We start from the raw sequence: 16529 nt of genomic DNA, 5'->3' as shown, positions 1-16529 counted from the left end.
GGATAAAAATAGCTATACGGGCCACTTCAAAAGAGAACTATTCGTGTGAGAATATTAGCCTGTGAAGATACAACACAGATCCAAAGATCAGATGACCAACTTCACCTGCCAGTACACAAATTCACCCGCATATGCTATTTTCCATCCCTGGTGCATAATGCATTGACCTCTCCAGAATAAGTCCCGCCTCCGTAACTTACGTATCCATCCAACTTCCGGGCGTGGATTGTCTATGAGAAATAACATGGCGTTTCGAAATATCATACCGGTAAAACATAGGTAGGTAGCGAAGTTGAAAAATCTGGTGGGCAGATTGGCCTACACACTTCTGCCATATAGTTTCCACTGGATTTTTTGATTGTCGGTGCCGTTTAAGTAGTATACTATAGACTATACTACTTAAACGGCACCGAAAATCAAAAAATCCAGTGGAAACTATATGGCAGAAGTGTGTAGGTCAATCTGCCCAGCAGCTTTTTTTTATTTGTCACCTACAGAGTTTGACAGGTACGATCTTTCAAAACGCCATGTTATTTCCCATAGACAATCCACGCCCGGAAGTTGGATGGATACGGAAGTTAGGAGGCGGGATATATTCTGGAGAGGTCTATAGGAAGCACAGATCTTCTGATTGGTGAGCTTAACAGTCAATCAGTAGTGCTGTGCTTCTCATGCAATAAGCATGCACACCAATTGAAAGTGCCATAACTTAAAGAGACATTTGGAATATTAACCTGAATCAGTTCATTGACATTCAAAAATAAATAGCAAATCGCAATATCTGTCAGAAAAAATACCAATTATCCCAAATCGTTCAGCCCTACCTGTCAGGATCTGGCCCGGGCTGATACGTTTGTGCCACTCTGGTGGCCATTTTGTGTATTGTCCTGTGTTTGTTTTTGCCTGTTCCCCATGTGCCTTGTGTTACCTGCCCGTCACCTGTCTTTGTCTCCGCCCCATCTCCTTATTTGGTCTGTGCTTCCTGTCTTGTTTGTTTTCCCTCCATTTCTGTTTTCCCTCCATTTCTGCTTCCTCACCTGTTCCCTGTTATTGTCTCGTTGGTTTCGTCCAGTCCTCTGTCTCTCTTGTTAATTGCTCTGTGTATTTCTACCCTCCTGTTTCTCTGTTCCTTGTCGGATCGTCTCTCTGTTTGTTTTGTCAAAGCCCATATGTATGTAAGTCAGTAAGTCTTTGAACGTTTGTATTAAGAATTAAATCGTGTTTTTGTCCTTAATTCCGCCTGGTGGAGTCTTGCATTTGGGTCCTATCCGCCTACCCTGACAGGACGATCCGACCAAAATGGACCCAGCAGACCCTGAACCGCCCTGGGAGGAACCTCAGCAGATGGCCTACTTGTTTGAGAGGTTAAATGCAGTCCTACATGGCAACACGTCGTTGGAGAGAAAGCTGGCAGCCGTGACCCTAATGGAGAAGAATCTCTCCTCCAAATCTTGGCTGGCGGCACTTCCAGCGGCAGCCAAGTTGCTGGCTCAGACCACTGGCTTGAGGAGAGGCCTGCAGGCGCTCCTTGCTCCCTCCAGTGAGGCTGCTAGTCTCCCGCCTGACCCTGACCCTCCAGCTCATTGCCAGGGGCTTAGGGTGGGCGTGCTGCGCCTTCAGCCGGCCGCTTCAGGTCCAGAACCCCAGCCTGAGAAGTTCCAGTTCCCCCCAGAACTCATCCAGGTCCTTCAGGCTCCCTCCAGGAGGAGACGTGCCAAGCGTCGGCCAACCCGGTCATCCGACACCATGCCTCCTGTGCCCAGCCCAGAGACGCCCGCTCCTGTGCCCAGCCCAGAGACGCCCGCTCCTGTGCCCAGCCCAGAGACGCCCGCTCCTGTGCCCAGCCCAGAGACGCCCGCTCCTGTGCCCAGCCCAGAGACGCCCGCTCCTGTGCCCGCAGCCGAGTCCGCTCCTGTGCCCGCAGCCGAGTCCGCTCCTGTGCCCGCAGCCGCGTCTCCCGACGCCACGCCTGCAGCCGCGTCTCCCGACGCCACGCCTGCAGCCGCGTCTCCCGACGCCACGCCTGCCGCCCAGTCGCCCGACGCCACGCCTGCAGCCCAGTCACCCGACGCCACGCCGGCATTCGCGTCTCCCGACGCCAAGTCGGCAGCCGAGTCTCCCGTCGCCATGCCGGCAACCCAGCCTCTGCCTGTCTGTCCAGCCCCGCTTCTGCCCGAGCCGGACCCGCCTCCCTCTGACTCTCCGGCCCCGCCTCTGCCCGAGCCGGCCCCGCCTCTGCCCGAGCCGGCCCCGCCTCTGCCCGAGCCCTTCTCTGTTCCTGTCTCTCCTGAGTGGTCTGTCTCTGTCCCCGTCACTGTGCCTGTCTTTGTGCCCGTCACCATCCCCGTCACCGTCCCAGTCACCGTCCCAGTCACCGCTCCAGTCACCGTTCCCGTCTCTGTTCCCGTCTCTATTCCCGTCACCGTGCCCGTCTCTGTCTCTGTCTGTGTCTCTGTCCCAGTCACCATCCTAGTCACCATTCCAGTCACCATCCCTGTTACTGTCCCAGTCACCGTCCCAGTCACTGTTCCTGTCACTGTCTTTGTTCCTGTCCCTTCTCCTGCCCCTGTGTCTGTCCTGCCTGAGTCCGAGTCTGCCTGAGTCCGAGTCTGCCCTGTCCGAGTCTGCCCCGTCCGAGTCCGAGTCTGCCCCGTCCGAGTCTGCCCCGTCCGAGTCCGAGTCTGCCCCGTGTTTACGGTCTGTCGGACCAGTCCCTCCGTCCAGGCCCCCTCCGCCCACCCTGGTTGGACTTTTCTGGGGACGCCAGGAGGCGTCCGTTGAGGGGGGGGTACTGTCAGGATCTGGCCCGGGCTGATACGTTTGTGCCACTTTGGTGGCCATTTTGTGTATTGTCCTGTGTTTGTTTTTGCCTGTTCCCCATGTACCTTGTGTTACCTGCCCGTCACCTGTCTTTGTCTCCGCCCCATCTCCTTATTTGGTCTGTGCTTCCTGTCTTGTTTGTTTTCCCTCCATTTCTGTTTTCCCTCCATTTCTGCTTCCTCACCTGTTCCCTGTTATTGTCTCGTTGGTTTCGTCCAGTCCTCTGTCTCTCTTGTTAATTGCTCTGTGTATTTCTACCCTCCTGTTTCTCTGTTCCTTGTCGGATCGTCTCTCTGTTTGTCTTGTCAAAGCCCATATGTATGTAAGTCAGTAAGTCTTTGAACGTTTGTATTAAGAATTAAATCGTGTTTTTGTCCGTAATTCCGCCTGGTGGAGTCTTGCATTTGGGTCCTATCCGCCTACCCTGACACTACCATGCACTCCAGCACTGAAAATTTCAACTGACACATAAACAATGGATTTTATTGAGTGGCATCTACAAGAATATAACAATAATGCATAATACTCCAGCAGATGCTACATTGGATGTCCAGTTACTGTCCTACCTACCTTAACCTTTAGATATTGATTTTAGCTTTTATTATTATGCCAGCCAGAGGCTGATGCATCAGAGCTTCAAACGTGTCTAACAGAGTACAACAGGCAAAATAAAATATACCAGTTTACTATCAGAGAAAAATCTAAGAAATTCAGATGAAGATCTTCTGAGTGAATGATTGGTGACGATGGCAATGACAATATTCCCTGATATTGGAAGTATTACCCCCCCAGCTGCAGTGTTTATCATTAGCAATATGCTAGATATAGCATATTGGGTCTTGAAATATTCACAGGAATCCATAGAAATTGAATAGTCATGTTACTTTATCCAATATTAGTTGTGCAGATTAGAGCTGGGACAATTAGTCGATGTAGTCGACGTAATCGATTACATAAATTTGTTGACGTGAATAATTTGCGTCGACTATTCGCAACGTAGATTTATTAACGCACCTGTGATGATCTAGTCTACATCCCGATTTAAGCCAAAGATTCTAGAGCGCACTTTGAGAGATGTGTCCAGGGTTGTAGTTAAACATGTTTATTGCGCGTGCTACAAAAAAACATTCTGTGCAATGGATGATTAAGGCCCAATTCACACCAAAGACTCGCAATGAGACAAAACCATTGCAGAAAGGAATTGCAGCGTGTGTGAATTAGATGTTGCAAGCCGCCGTGAAACATACACCATGTCTAGTCACAGTTGCAAGGTTTATAGAATGTTGCAGCTCATCTCATCGTGAATCTTTGGTGTGAATTGGGCCTAATAATAGGTTAATTATTAGGCTACCAATGTAACACCGGTGCAATAAAGTTTTGCCTATGGCTATACATGCGTGAGAATGAGACGCTTATTTGTTTGTTTGAAGTGCACGTGTATGGTAGCCTATGTGACAGGAGAATGAATCGATGTGCTTTGGTCGTAGTAGTCTACTACGCAATTAAAAAGCATGTCACATGTGTGTACATAGTAGGCTATCCAACAGCTTGCAAATTATTCTCCCGAGCCCAGCAAGTGTTTTGCCTAAAGCGAAAGTATCTTCCGATCGGGACAAGGTGCATTCTTCAGATCTCTGTAAATGTCTATGACAATCGGCTTGTCCCTTTACTTTATTTAGTTTAAAACAAACTGAAAACCCAGGCACCACCATTCAGTTAAAATGTCAAAGAAAAAAGTCTGCTGACAATGTTCACTTCTTCACGTCAAATTTGAATCCAGTTCAAGATTTCTTATCTGGCAGAAAGAAAAAAAACTACATTCTAGCCCAGGGGTGGGCAAACTGCGGCCCCCGGGTCATATCCGAAACTGCTTTTCACTCTCCTTAGAGAATGTTTACAATGTCAATGTCAAAACATCATGTTACATAGAGATGATAGAGATGACTTGAATTTCCCCTTGGGGATCAATAAAGTATCTATCTATCTGATAGGCCTACTCTTAGTTATCTCCTTTGCAACAGATCTAACGTGAACGTTATGCGATTTAATTGGGAACGCGTCTGCACTCACGAGAGGGAGAGAGCGGCAGGTTCCAGCTGGCTTGTCATAGTTGATCATTTATATCTCCTTCTTATAGGCAAATCACCCGCCGGCCAATTTTCAAAACCCAATGTGTTTGCCCACCCCTGTTCTAGCCTCTAACTCTGTGTCAGTAGATCACACAGTTCTTCTGATTGTTTTCCAAGAAAGTAGGTGGGAACAGTGGCCTCTGAAGCAGGCGCTGTGCAATTTCAGGCAAAACCTGGAAATTGGTATTGAGAATTAAGCTGTTAATACTCTAGTGCAGAGGTTCCCAAACTGTGAGGCGCGCCTCCCCTGGGGGGCGCCAAATAATTTAAGGGGAGGCGTGCAAGGTTGATTCAAAAAAGAAGGAAAAACGTTTATTTCATGTTAGAACTATGTTTTTTTCCAATGATTATGTAATTGTCAACATTATTAAATCTGAAAAAATCATAGAAGAGATGTATACTAAATCTTTGGGATAGTGGAAAGTATTATTGATCCCTATCCTGAGTGAGAATGTATTGTGCCAAACTTCATAACGTAATTTAGCAACAGTGCCGCCAGCTGCCAAGCTAGCCAGTGAACGGTAACTTGCGGCGGAGGTGTCACTGTTTTCAGAGGGGAGGCCCACATTGATGGAGTTTGGGAACCCATGCTCTAGTGTAATATTGTACCATTATACATTGTCATGATGATATGTTTTCTTTTCAAGGGAGGAAGAAGTGGAAGAAGCAATGGGAGTTAGTAAAAACTAAAGAAGGAGAAGGTATGTATGCTGCCGGCAAAGATGAAAGGCGGTATACGGTTGTGAGAATAAGTTTATGTACCCATGCTAAAGTTGACTAAAAGAGGAAATCTTTTCGGAAATTGATCTTAATATCTTAATTAAAGAAATTAGGAAAAATCCAACCTTTAAGGACACCAATTTTCTTTGTGAATGAATAATGTATCTAAAATAAATACATGTTCTTCCTTAAAATACAGGGGGTATAAGTATACACACCCACTAAATTCCCATAGAGGCAGGCAGATTTTTATTGTTAAAGGCCAGTTATTTAATGGATCCAGGATACTATTAAAATAGCCCCACATCATCACATACCCTTCACCATACTTAGAGATTGGTATGGTTTTATTTCAGTTAGCCTGGAGTGCAAGGTCTCTAACATCCACCAACTCCATGATGTCGCCATGGAGTGGAAGAGGATTCCAGTGGCAACCTGTGAAGCTCTGGTGAATAGCTGGTTTGATTTGCATTGAGAGATGATCTTATGGAAAGTACCCCATGCCAATCTCTAGGTATGATGAAGGGTATGTGATGATGTTAGCATGGGTTCATAAACTTATTCTCACAACTGTATTAGAGGCTAGGGGCTCTTCAGATTAGATTAGGTCAAAGTTTGTCACTGTATGCCAGTACAACAAAATGCAGTTTTACATTTACAAGTATTTAATAGGTTGGACGAATAGTTTGGCAATAAAAAGCAGGTGAGGCCACTTATTAGTTTCTACAGGGGTAGGCCTACCATTAACAGTGTTCATTGTTAATGGTTCCCCTGTAGAAAGTAATGAGGGCTAGTGTTGCAATGTCTTGTGAGAAAAACCAGCAAACAACCCAAGAAGCGACCCGGGGGCTGGGAATCGAACTTGTGACCGAAGGGTGGCAGGTTCAAGGCACCTAACCCTAACTGCTCCCTGTGCACCAGATTAAAGGCTGCTTACTGCTCGGGGTGTGTATGTGTACTCCTAGTGTGTGTGTGCTCCTAGTGTGTGTGTGCTCCGAGGTCACTGCTCAAAGTCCCTGATAGGTAAAATGCAGATAACAAATTTCCCTATAGGAGAATAAAATATAACTTAACTTAAAGTATATGTTTGGGGGGTTGTTGCCAGGTTTCTGAGACAGTGCAAAAACATATCTACATGCTACTGGGCAATGGTCGGTGAAAAGCATTGATTATTGTTTTTTTTCCCCTGAGAAACTAGTATAACTTTTTTAGAAATATTCAAATGTTTGGATTTCTTATGTTACCCATGTTACCCAGGTGATTTTCATCTGGAGAACTACCCAGACCAAGGGCTTAAAAAAATGCTTCCTGTAGTGAAAGATTCCAAGAGAGTTTGGTGAGTAAAGCCTCAAAAGGTAACTTTTTAAAGCTACATTGTGTAAGAATTTCTCCCATCTAGTGGTGAAATTGTAGATGACAACCAATTGAATATTACTTTCTAGCGCCTCCCATTCCGAGCACGATTTAACTCCTAAGGTAGCCGTTTCATGCCAAGATTAACATGGCTTCCAGTATGACTTCGTCAAGTATTTCTTCGAGTGATGAAGTTAGATTTAGACTGTTTTTTCCATCATTGACATGAGGACAAAAGTGTCCTAGACTTTGTTCAGCTCGTTCTAGCTTTATTCATAACTAGCGTTATTGCTCCTCATGAGCTCTTTACATCTGGGAAAAGCCACTCCAATGTGTACTCGTTTTCTTGTTTTTCTTATCGCGTTTAATTCTTGTTTTCGCTTCTTTGGCGACTCCTTCTCATGTGCTCGAGAATATGTATGATTCTCCTTCTTCAAGTAGGCCTAGCCTATAATCAGTGCAGGTTTTCAAATCTGCCGGCAGTTGCCACACGACCAAAACAATCTCCCTCTGGCTTGCATTGCGTCACAGTGCCCCTGAGCCTAAAAGCGTGAAAGGCCGAGCTAGAATTTCCAGGTATGTCCCTCATTGGCTAATATATTCTAAAGATGGCGGAGGGACATGGCAGCGAAGCGGCGGTCATAGGTTTAGTCAGAATTTATTTTTTTTAATTTTTTTATTTTTTTATTTTTCGCATGCCCAAATTTCCGTCAATGAGTCCCGGGACACTGAAAGACCGGGGTACACGAAACTTGGTGGGCATGTAACCCCACATGGATAGCATGGAACCATAGTTTTGATTTGTAGCCCCCCCGCTGGACTGGACCCCCCGAAAGGAGGGTAGGGCAGACACAGTTTTCTGTGAATATCTTGAGAACCGTAGGGTTTAGGAGGACCATTTTTTTTTGTACGTTGATCTCAAGGGGCCATGTCAACCCATTCCATAACCACTCATTTTATATAGTTCACCTAGTTCAACACAAAAAAGTAAAAATGAGGTGTTGTAATTGAAGGTATCTGTGACCTAACATAGTCAAAACTGCACAAAATTGGAAGTGTAGGATCATTATGACACCCTCTGTATGCACGCCAAATTGTGTGGAATTCCGTTTATGGGGGGCCACACAATAAATTAATTTATGTTACTATACACCAACTGGCCTGTAGGTGGCCGGAGACAGTTTTCTGTGAATATCTCGAGAACCGTAGGGCCTAGGAGGTCCACCTTTTTTATGTATGTTGGTCTTAAGAGGTTTTTCTCAACCCATCCCATTACCACTTATTTCATGTATAGCGCCACCTAGTTAAAAATTAAAAAGCAAAAAATTAGGTGTTTTCATCACAATATCTCTGGCTGACAAGGTCAAAACTGCACGAAATTAAAAGTGTAGGATCATTATGACACCCTCCGAATGCATGCCAAGTTTTGTGTACTTTCGTTCATGGGGGGCCTTACAATAAAATAATTTATGTGTACATTTAGTGACGTACACCAACAAGGATTCCCGGGACACTGAAAGACCGGGGTACAAAAAACTTGGTGGGCATGTACCCCTACATGGATAGCATGGAACCGTCATTTTTCGTTTTGATCTGTAGCCCCCCCCCCCCGCTGGACTGGACCCCCTGAAAGGAGGGTAGGGCAGACACAGTTCTCTGTGAATATCTTAGGAACTGTAGGGCCTAGGCCTAGTATTTTTGCCTCCAGGGGTCATGTTAACCCATTTCATGTACACACATGTGCACAAACAGATACACACACACACACATACATTCACAGTAATCATACGTATGACACATACTCACACAGTAGACATATGTACGCTTGCATGCACAGGCACATACGCAGGCACACACACAAGCACGCACACACACACACACACACCCACACACACACACACACTCACACACCCACACACATAACATAAACATAACACAAACAATCAAGAATTTCTCAGAATTATGAACAGGCAAGATGGAGGTGGGGTTGTATAAAATTAATTAGATGACTGTGTCTTTCCTACATGTTCATAGTTTGTAGATGTGTTTTAGTCACTGTCCTCTTTTTGGATGAAATGGGGTTACACTTTATTTGACAGTATCTACATAAGAGTGACATGACACTGTCATGAACGTGTCATAAACATTATAAACAAGTCATAAACATTTATGACATAACGCTTCCGTCACTCGCTTACAGTATGTCAAGTGTCATTCGTTTTTTCCCATGACAAGTTATGACAGTGTCATGTCACTCTTATGTAGATACTGTCAAGTAAAATGTTACCGGAATTGGTTTGGGGGTGGCATGGCATGGCATTGCAAATTAGAGTAATAGCTTTCTTTCTTCAAGTTTCTTGTTATCCTGTACAATTTTCCTACTTTTCTACCATCAAACCAACAGACCATCACATTCTCTCCACTATACTTGACAGATAGAGTCAAGGACTTTTAGCTGGTGTCGCTCACATTTTCTTCTTTGTGATTAGGATACCTGAGATTCGCCTTACCATGCCCACCTAGATCTCCTTTCAGGGAGATACTAGTGTGGGACACCATAATTCATTAACACTTACATGATCCCAGCAAAACCTCGCCAATCAGCGACGAGAAGGGATGGCTATAGTTTTGAAAATGAAAGTGGCTTTGATAAATGGTAGTAGCATGTGCCTGCACAAATCAACAATGCAGTAGGAAGAATGTGTGAATTTATTTACAGCGAAGCATCATACAATATTTTCTGCCTACTGATGATATTTATTTTAAGTTTAAGCGAAGTAGGAAGTAAAGTTAGGAATCCCTGATCAATTGTATAGATTTATCTATAACACATTGTCAACTGTCTGTGTTTTTCTTTTGTCCATCTTAATATTTTCTTTTAAATCTGAGAAATGCCTCTGTTTAGAAGGGCAGAATCCTTTAGAATCCAAAAGCCCCTCTTGCTACTTTGAAATCACCGGCGTGGAAGTATTCGTTCATTCACATCAATTAAAACTAACTTAGCCTACTCAACTTAGCAAGTGAAAAAGTGATCTAGTTACAGTCCAAAGTTACTTTAAGTCTTAAAATACACATTGATAAGTACATATTCCATGAACACTAACCTTGGGTCTCTTCGGAGTGTGCTGAAACAATCAAATTATCATTCTGTGTTGTTTAATTTCACTATGTTCACATCTCTGTTTTAACCTAATATTAGTTCTGTCAGAGAATGTCTAATAAGGGGAGAACCGCCACTCTTGGGAAACTTCCGGTTTCTGAACTGGTTGCAGTTCCTTTTCTGGTTCCACATGAGGGCGCTCGCGAATAAGTGCAGAATTAATGGAGGTCTATGGAGCTGTACCCCTCAAATCCACTTTTCTCGGGATATAATTTTTTGCCCAGAAATTTGAATGTTGCATGCGAAAGAGGGGACAGAGAAAATACACACCGCTGAGTATTATATTTTTTGAGTCACTTATTTGTTCTAAAAAGCCTTTCAAATGCGTCAATGATGTCATTCATTAGCAGAAAGCTAGTGTGTTGTGGGCAACAACGGCCCAACCTGTAAGAAATCGAAAGGACGTAAGTACTCGTTCATTCAACTTTTGACCTATAATCCATAGTGAGCTTGCAGAAACCACAATCAAATCTTCGATTTTTCAACGACAACCAGGTGAAAGAGACAAATTTAGCCGTCTAGCTCCATAGACCCCCATTGTTTTTGCACTTATTCGTGATTGCCCCTAGCGGAACTGCAACAGATTGCAGGTACAATTGAGTTAATAGGGAGTGATCCGGCTCTCCGTAAACGGGCTCTGGTTCTGTTTACATTGCCACCTCGCAGTTGGAACGGTTTCAAAATAAAAAGCGGTTTCAAAATAAAAGCCCCCCGAAACAGAAAAGGAAAAGGCCAAAAAGAGTAAATAACATATAAGGAATGCACTAATAGTAATATTAAAAAAAAGATCGAAAATCGAATCGAATTGTGACTTTAAAATCGAAAATTACATCGAATCGAGGATTTGGAGAATCGTGACACCCCTACCATTGACAGAGTACATGCTGAATATGTCTTTGTTTTTTATTCCACAGGCTAAATCAATGTCACCTCTCAAAAGCAAGTTGTAAAAACATTGCATCGGTACTGCAAACGACAACTACTCTGAAAGAACTGGACATGAGTAATAACAAACTGGAGGATGAAGGAGTGGAGGAGCTCTGTGTGGGATTAAGTGATCCAAAATGCCAGCTGGAGACACTGAGGTCAGTTATTTTGTGTGAAATGAACCTGTGTAAGGTGTCATATTTACTCTTGCCTTTTCTTCAAATGGAGTGTAAGGGAGCTAAAAGCCATCTCAGTCTGATGTTAAAATGTTCTCTATTCTCTAGACATCTAACAGATTCCTAATTTGTAACTCTGTTGCAATGGGACAGTTCATTTTAACTTCACCTTGTGGTGCTTACATTTTAGATTTGTCTGTGTATGCTGTTTCAGACTACGTGGAGTAATTTGAGAGAACTTTTAACAATGTAGTTAGGAGATGCCCTGGGGTGCCATGTTGTCTGAGTACTGTAGCAGTATATTATATGTATTATATGGTTTAGGACGGTGGTAGCATCCTGGCAAAGGAGCTGGGCTAGCAAGCAGTAGCCAGAAAAGTTAAGGGTTCACCTTCGGGTTCCGCATGCTGCCACTTACATTTTTATAGGGCAGGTGTGTGTGTGTGTGTGTGTGTGTGTGTAGGCATAGTGTGAATGAACTTTGTAGGGGAATAATGTCTCTTGATTATGTTGATTTTTTGTGGCATCTTGTAAACAGTAAACCTTATTTCTTTGTCATTTTCTGTAATGTTTTATCTTCTGTTGTTATACAGACGTGCTGACTGCAACCTCTCAGAGTGCTACTGTGGAATTGCATAAGTGTATACCCATGGACAGAGTGCATGCTGAATATGTCTTCTTTATTTTTCCACAGGCTAAAGCAATGTCACCTCTCAAAAGCAAGTTGTAAAAGGATTGCATCGGTACTGCAAATGACAACTACTCTGAAAGAACTGGACATGAGTGATAACAAACTGGAGGATGAAGGACTGCAGGAGCTCTGTGTGGGACTAAGTGATCCAAAATGCCAGCTGCAGACACTGAGGTCAGTTAATTTTTACGGAATAAACCTGTGTTAGGTGTTTTCTTATTTTCATTCAGCAAAGGCCATAATTTAAGTCAGAATATTTTGTCCACAACGTAACAGAAATACACCGTTATACAGCGGGGGAAATAAGTACATGTCAAAAAAAAATTCAGTAAGTATATTTCCAGTGAGGCTAATTTTCACCAGTACGGTAATCGGTAACAGCTAAAACGGTATCAGACGAAATGGCCTCAGACGAAAAGCTGTGAGTCAGGTATCAGAAATCAGATTGAAGGGCAAAATTCTGTCAGAAAAAGCAGGGTCAGGTAAAAACGGTCTCAGATTAAACAGCTTCAGACTAGGGCTGCACGATATATCTAAAATCTATCGTTATCGCGATATCAACGCTTGCGATGGACATACCGCAAAGATTACTTAATTTTCGATAAATTTTGATACATTTTCTGTGCCGTGCGCATTCCATGGCCTACAGTCTATGATGTATTCACATTCTGAATGTCAACATATTTTACCAAACCGATGCTGTCATGCAGCCCTAGAAGCCCGTCCCCTACCAGTTTAGGTGTGTGGTGTTTTAGGTGTTGAGGCAGGAGCCAAGTCGTGATGGCTGAAGATAGTGAGTCAAGCGAGGTAGGCTACACAATGTGAAGAGGAATTGGTGACTAAAGGAAAAGCACGTCTGTTATATGGAAATATTTTGGTTTTATAAAGGACGACGTATTACAAACACAGCGCCAAATGCGTCTTTCTCCACCGTGTTAAAATAAACAATTTCTTTCGTTGTTGTTATAGGATCAGAAGATAGCCTATCTATCTTTCACTGTAAGGCTTGTATTTCATGATTTGCATTTAGCAAAAGCCCCAGACAGCAGCAGAGAGGTAATCAGGATTCGTTATTTGTAAAAGTTGTTTAGCCTACTTCGTTAGCCTGGACTGTGCGATCGCAGCCACTTACTTTCACTTTCCGCTGCCCTCGTAGTCGGCATGCCGGTAGCCTAATAACGTGGGATGCGCAGCGTATGAGGTTAGACTGGGCTACTTAAGATTTTAGATGAGTGACCGCCGCGATATAGCTTAAGTAGGCCTAGCTTTTTTTCTAGGCCCAGCGAAGGCTGGCAATGTGGAATATTCCGCTGGTTGGTGCACAAGTATTCAAATTGGCTGTCTATCCGTCTTTTACGAGGATTTTCTTGGAGCACATCTTCCACACAACTTCGATAGCCTAGTCAGTAGGTATCTTAGCTGTCCACTTTCATGAGGCCATATAAAGCCTAGGCTACATAATATACTGCTCAAAAAAATTGAAGGAACACTTACAGTTTTTCACAATTGTTAAAACCCATTTTTTGAAACCTTCCACCCTTCTCTCCATTCTCAAACTACATTCACAGAATGTCTGACAGTTCTTGCAAAATAAAACACTCACCTTAAAAGTTTTTCTTATGCTCAGAACCAAACAGTGTCAGAGAACCAATCCAGTGTATGATTGAAGTGTCCCCTTAATTTTTTTGAGCAGTATATTTATATTGTTTATGTAGAAAATTATACATTTATTTCTGTAATTATACATTTACCCCCCCCCCCAACCCTACAGTCTATGTTAGCAGCAAGTAGAACGGAGAAAAACATTAAATATTTAAATATCGCAAGTTATATCGTTATCGCAGTACTCAATAATGTTATCGCATATCGCATGTTTTCCTAATATCGTGCAGCCCTACTTCAGACAAAAAGGTTTCAGATAGAGCACTGTACACCAGACCTTAATACTGTTAAATAGTATTATCTTTGGAAGTCCACAAATATTAAGCATTCACAACATTTCAGTCCATAGGTAAGGTTATGTGTAATAAAGTGACACTGGAATGACACTGGAAAAAACGTATTGAACACGCTAATAAAAAGCAGTACACCAAGGCAAGGAACCAGCTGAAATCTGTAAGCAGTTAGAAAGTAATTATGACCAGGTTACAGCTCTTTGATTGGATACAGTAAGTTCCTGTATATTAGCATTGTGTATAAACCGCAGGACACTATTTTATGCAAGTTAAAAAAAACAAAACCATATTAATACCATATTAACTGATGATGAGCGCACATACAGAGTAGGCCTAGTAGTTCTACTAATCTACTTAAAAATCTTGAACTATTTACTGCACGTAGACTAGGGCTATGACTTAATACCCTAGTCTAGCAGATTGGGGAGTGTATGCCGTGAAAGTGAAACTACGATATTAGAAAGGCAAACAAAAGTTACTGTTGCTTTTAACATAGTACAATGAAGAAAACCGATGCTCTGACTACTCATTCAGCTGCCTCTAAAAGTTTCTCTAATTGACTCATTTAACCAAGATTTGGATTACACCTGCTTTTTTTTTTTTAAGTATATTTTTTGGGCTTTTTATGCCTTTAATGATAGCACAGTGGAGAGTGACAGGAAGCGAATGGGAGAGAGAGCAGGGGTGGGATCCGGAAAAGGACCACGGGGCGGGAATCGAACCCGGGTCGCCGGCATATGCAGGTGCCCCAGCCAGTTGCGCCACAGCTGGGGCCAATTACACCTGCTTTTAACAGGTGTATGTTTTTCACCACAAAACAGACGTGCAATGTTTTCATACATATGGCGGAATACCTAATCAATCGCTATTAGCACCTCGCCTCCCCTATGTCGCAGCTCCCACGACAGGCAGTCTGTGCCTTTTCCTCAGTGCGGCCTGTTTGTACATACCTTGCAATGTCTTTACGTGCACGTTGCGAATCAAATACACCTGAAGTGGGCGCAAAAACGTTAGTACATCTGGCCCTGAGTTTTATCTGCACCTTTTAAACTTTGCAACCAATCCGTGGATCACTTGATAAGAATTTGTCATATCATGATATTAATGATAAACATGTTTACAAGTGCTGCAAGATGGGCAGCTCACATGTAGAATGAGAACAAAGATGACTGACTGTGGAGTTCTAACTGTAGATGAGGAAAAAGAGTTCATTGCTGATGATGGTCAGGATCAAGTTGAATTTTTTTGTGTTTGCACGGATCTCAAGAAGATTTAAACATGACACGTCACCTTTTTATACTCTTTTGCCTCTATTGCAGACTTGCTGACTGTAAGCTAACAGAGAAGTCCTGGGAGGTTGTGGCCTCAGCTCTGCAGTCTGCAAACTCCCCCTTAAGAGAGCTGGACCTGAGTCAGAATCACCTGCAGGAGTCGGAAGAAAAGCTGACCTCTGCTCTACAGAGTCCAAACTGCAAACTGGAGACACTGAGGTCAGTAACATTGTTGACTGTGTTGACAGACACACTGTTACTACATTTCCATGCACACCATAATCTGATTAATGTCCATATTCTGGTTATGGCCATATTCAGAATACAATGTTTCCATGTGCATCAGTAATGGGATATTCCCGTTTACATGTTAAATGGTATGTTCTGAATAAAGCAGCAACGTGCAGTAGAAATAGTATCTGCAACATGACTTGCGGCTGAGAAAACTGGTCTTAAGTCTATATCGCCCATCTCTAATCTTAATATATTTTATGTTTTTATATGAACTTTTAACAACATTGTGATTATAAGTCATTAAATTAAATGGCCTCATTCCTATCTGTCTTTTGCACTCTGTCTTTGTCTCTCTATGCAGACTTGCTGGTTGTAAACTGACAGAGGAATCCTGTGAGGTTGTAGCCTCTGCTGTGCAGCAAATGGTCTCCCTGACAGAACTGGACCTGAGTGACAATCACTTAAACATCGCTGGAATTCATCTTTCGAGTGCACTGAAAGATGACATCAACTGTAAGCTGCAGACATTGAGGTTTGTGTTTGACTTCTCCTCAGGTTTTTAAACAGTGTGTTTGAGATGTGGTTTCACCACACAACATTATTTCAGTGTGTTTGAGATGTGGTTTCAGTATGTTCACCACTAGCCTGGCAATTTGCCATCCCCTTGGTAAGCTTCGCTTCTACAAGGGTCTGGGATCTCGGCTATTGACGAACGTTTGCAAGCTGGATGCGTGGACTCTGTAGAAGTTTGAAACGATTGGATCTGATTTCACCCAATCGCTAAAGTTTGGCCGTGACGTATGTTATGCGCCAGCTCGATCGTGAAGTAAGCTACACTACAACACTCAGAAATTGCCCACAACAATTATCATTCCCCACCAAAGCGAACAAGATGGATGTAAATGACCATGCCAGCTTTGCGATACAAATGTAAGAGTTAGTGGAAGAATAGCAAATAACTATTCAACAGTAAGGTTGAAGATAACATATTGTAACGCCGATGAGAAGTTAGGAGATGGGGAGGCTGATATATCGTTCCAAAACTCCGGTAGTTTATTTCCTATAGATGTACAGGCTAGTGCACGGGCAACAG

General features: G+C 43.2%; 1 protein-coding gene across 1 annotated transcript in view; it reads left to right on the top strand.

Moving 5' to 3' along the window:
- The window catches only part of LOC143126118 (uncharacterized), a 48507-nt gene that overhangs the window by 18329 nt on the left and 13649 nt on the right, over nt 1-16529 (top strand). Inside the window, exons 6-11 of the mRNA XM_076288033.1 lie at nt 5597-5650; nt 6927-7005; nt 11097-11267; nt 11980-12150; nt 15251-15421; nt 15798-15968. Of these exons, the coding sequence (XP_076144148.1) occupies nt 5597-5650; nt 6927-7005; nt 11097-11267; nt 11980-12150; nt 15251-15421; nt 15798-15968 (817 nt within the window). The remainder of the gene's footprint in view (nt 1-5596; nt 5651-6926; nt 7006-11096; nt 11268-11979; nt 12151-15250; nt 15422-15797; nt 15969-16529) is intronic.

The sequence above is a fragment of the Alosa pseudoharengus genome, unplaced genomic scaffold (assembly GCF_046254945.1).
Source record: "Alosa pseudoharengus isolate Yale_2024_CS ecotype anadromous, Long Island Sound unplaced genomic scaffold, YU_APseudo_1.1 YU_APseudo_1.1_scf_1, whole genome shotgun sequence".
Lineage (NCBI taxonomy): Eukaryota > Metazoa > Chordata > Actinopteri > Clupeiformes > Clupeidae > Alosa > Alosa pseudoharengus.
This window is presented reverse-complemented; position numbering and strand designations above follow the sequence as displayed.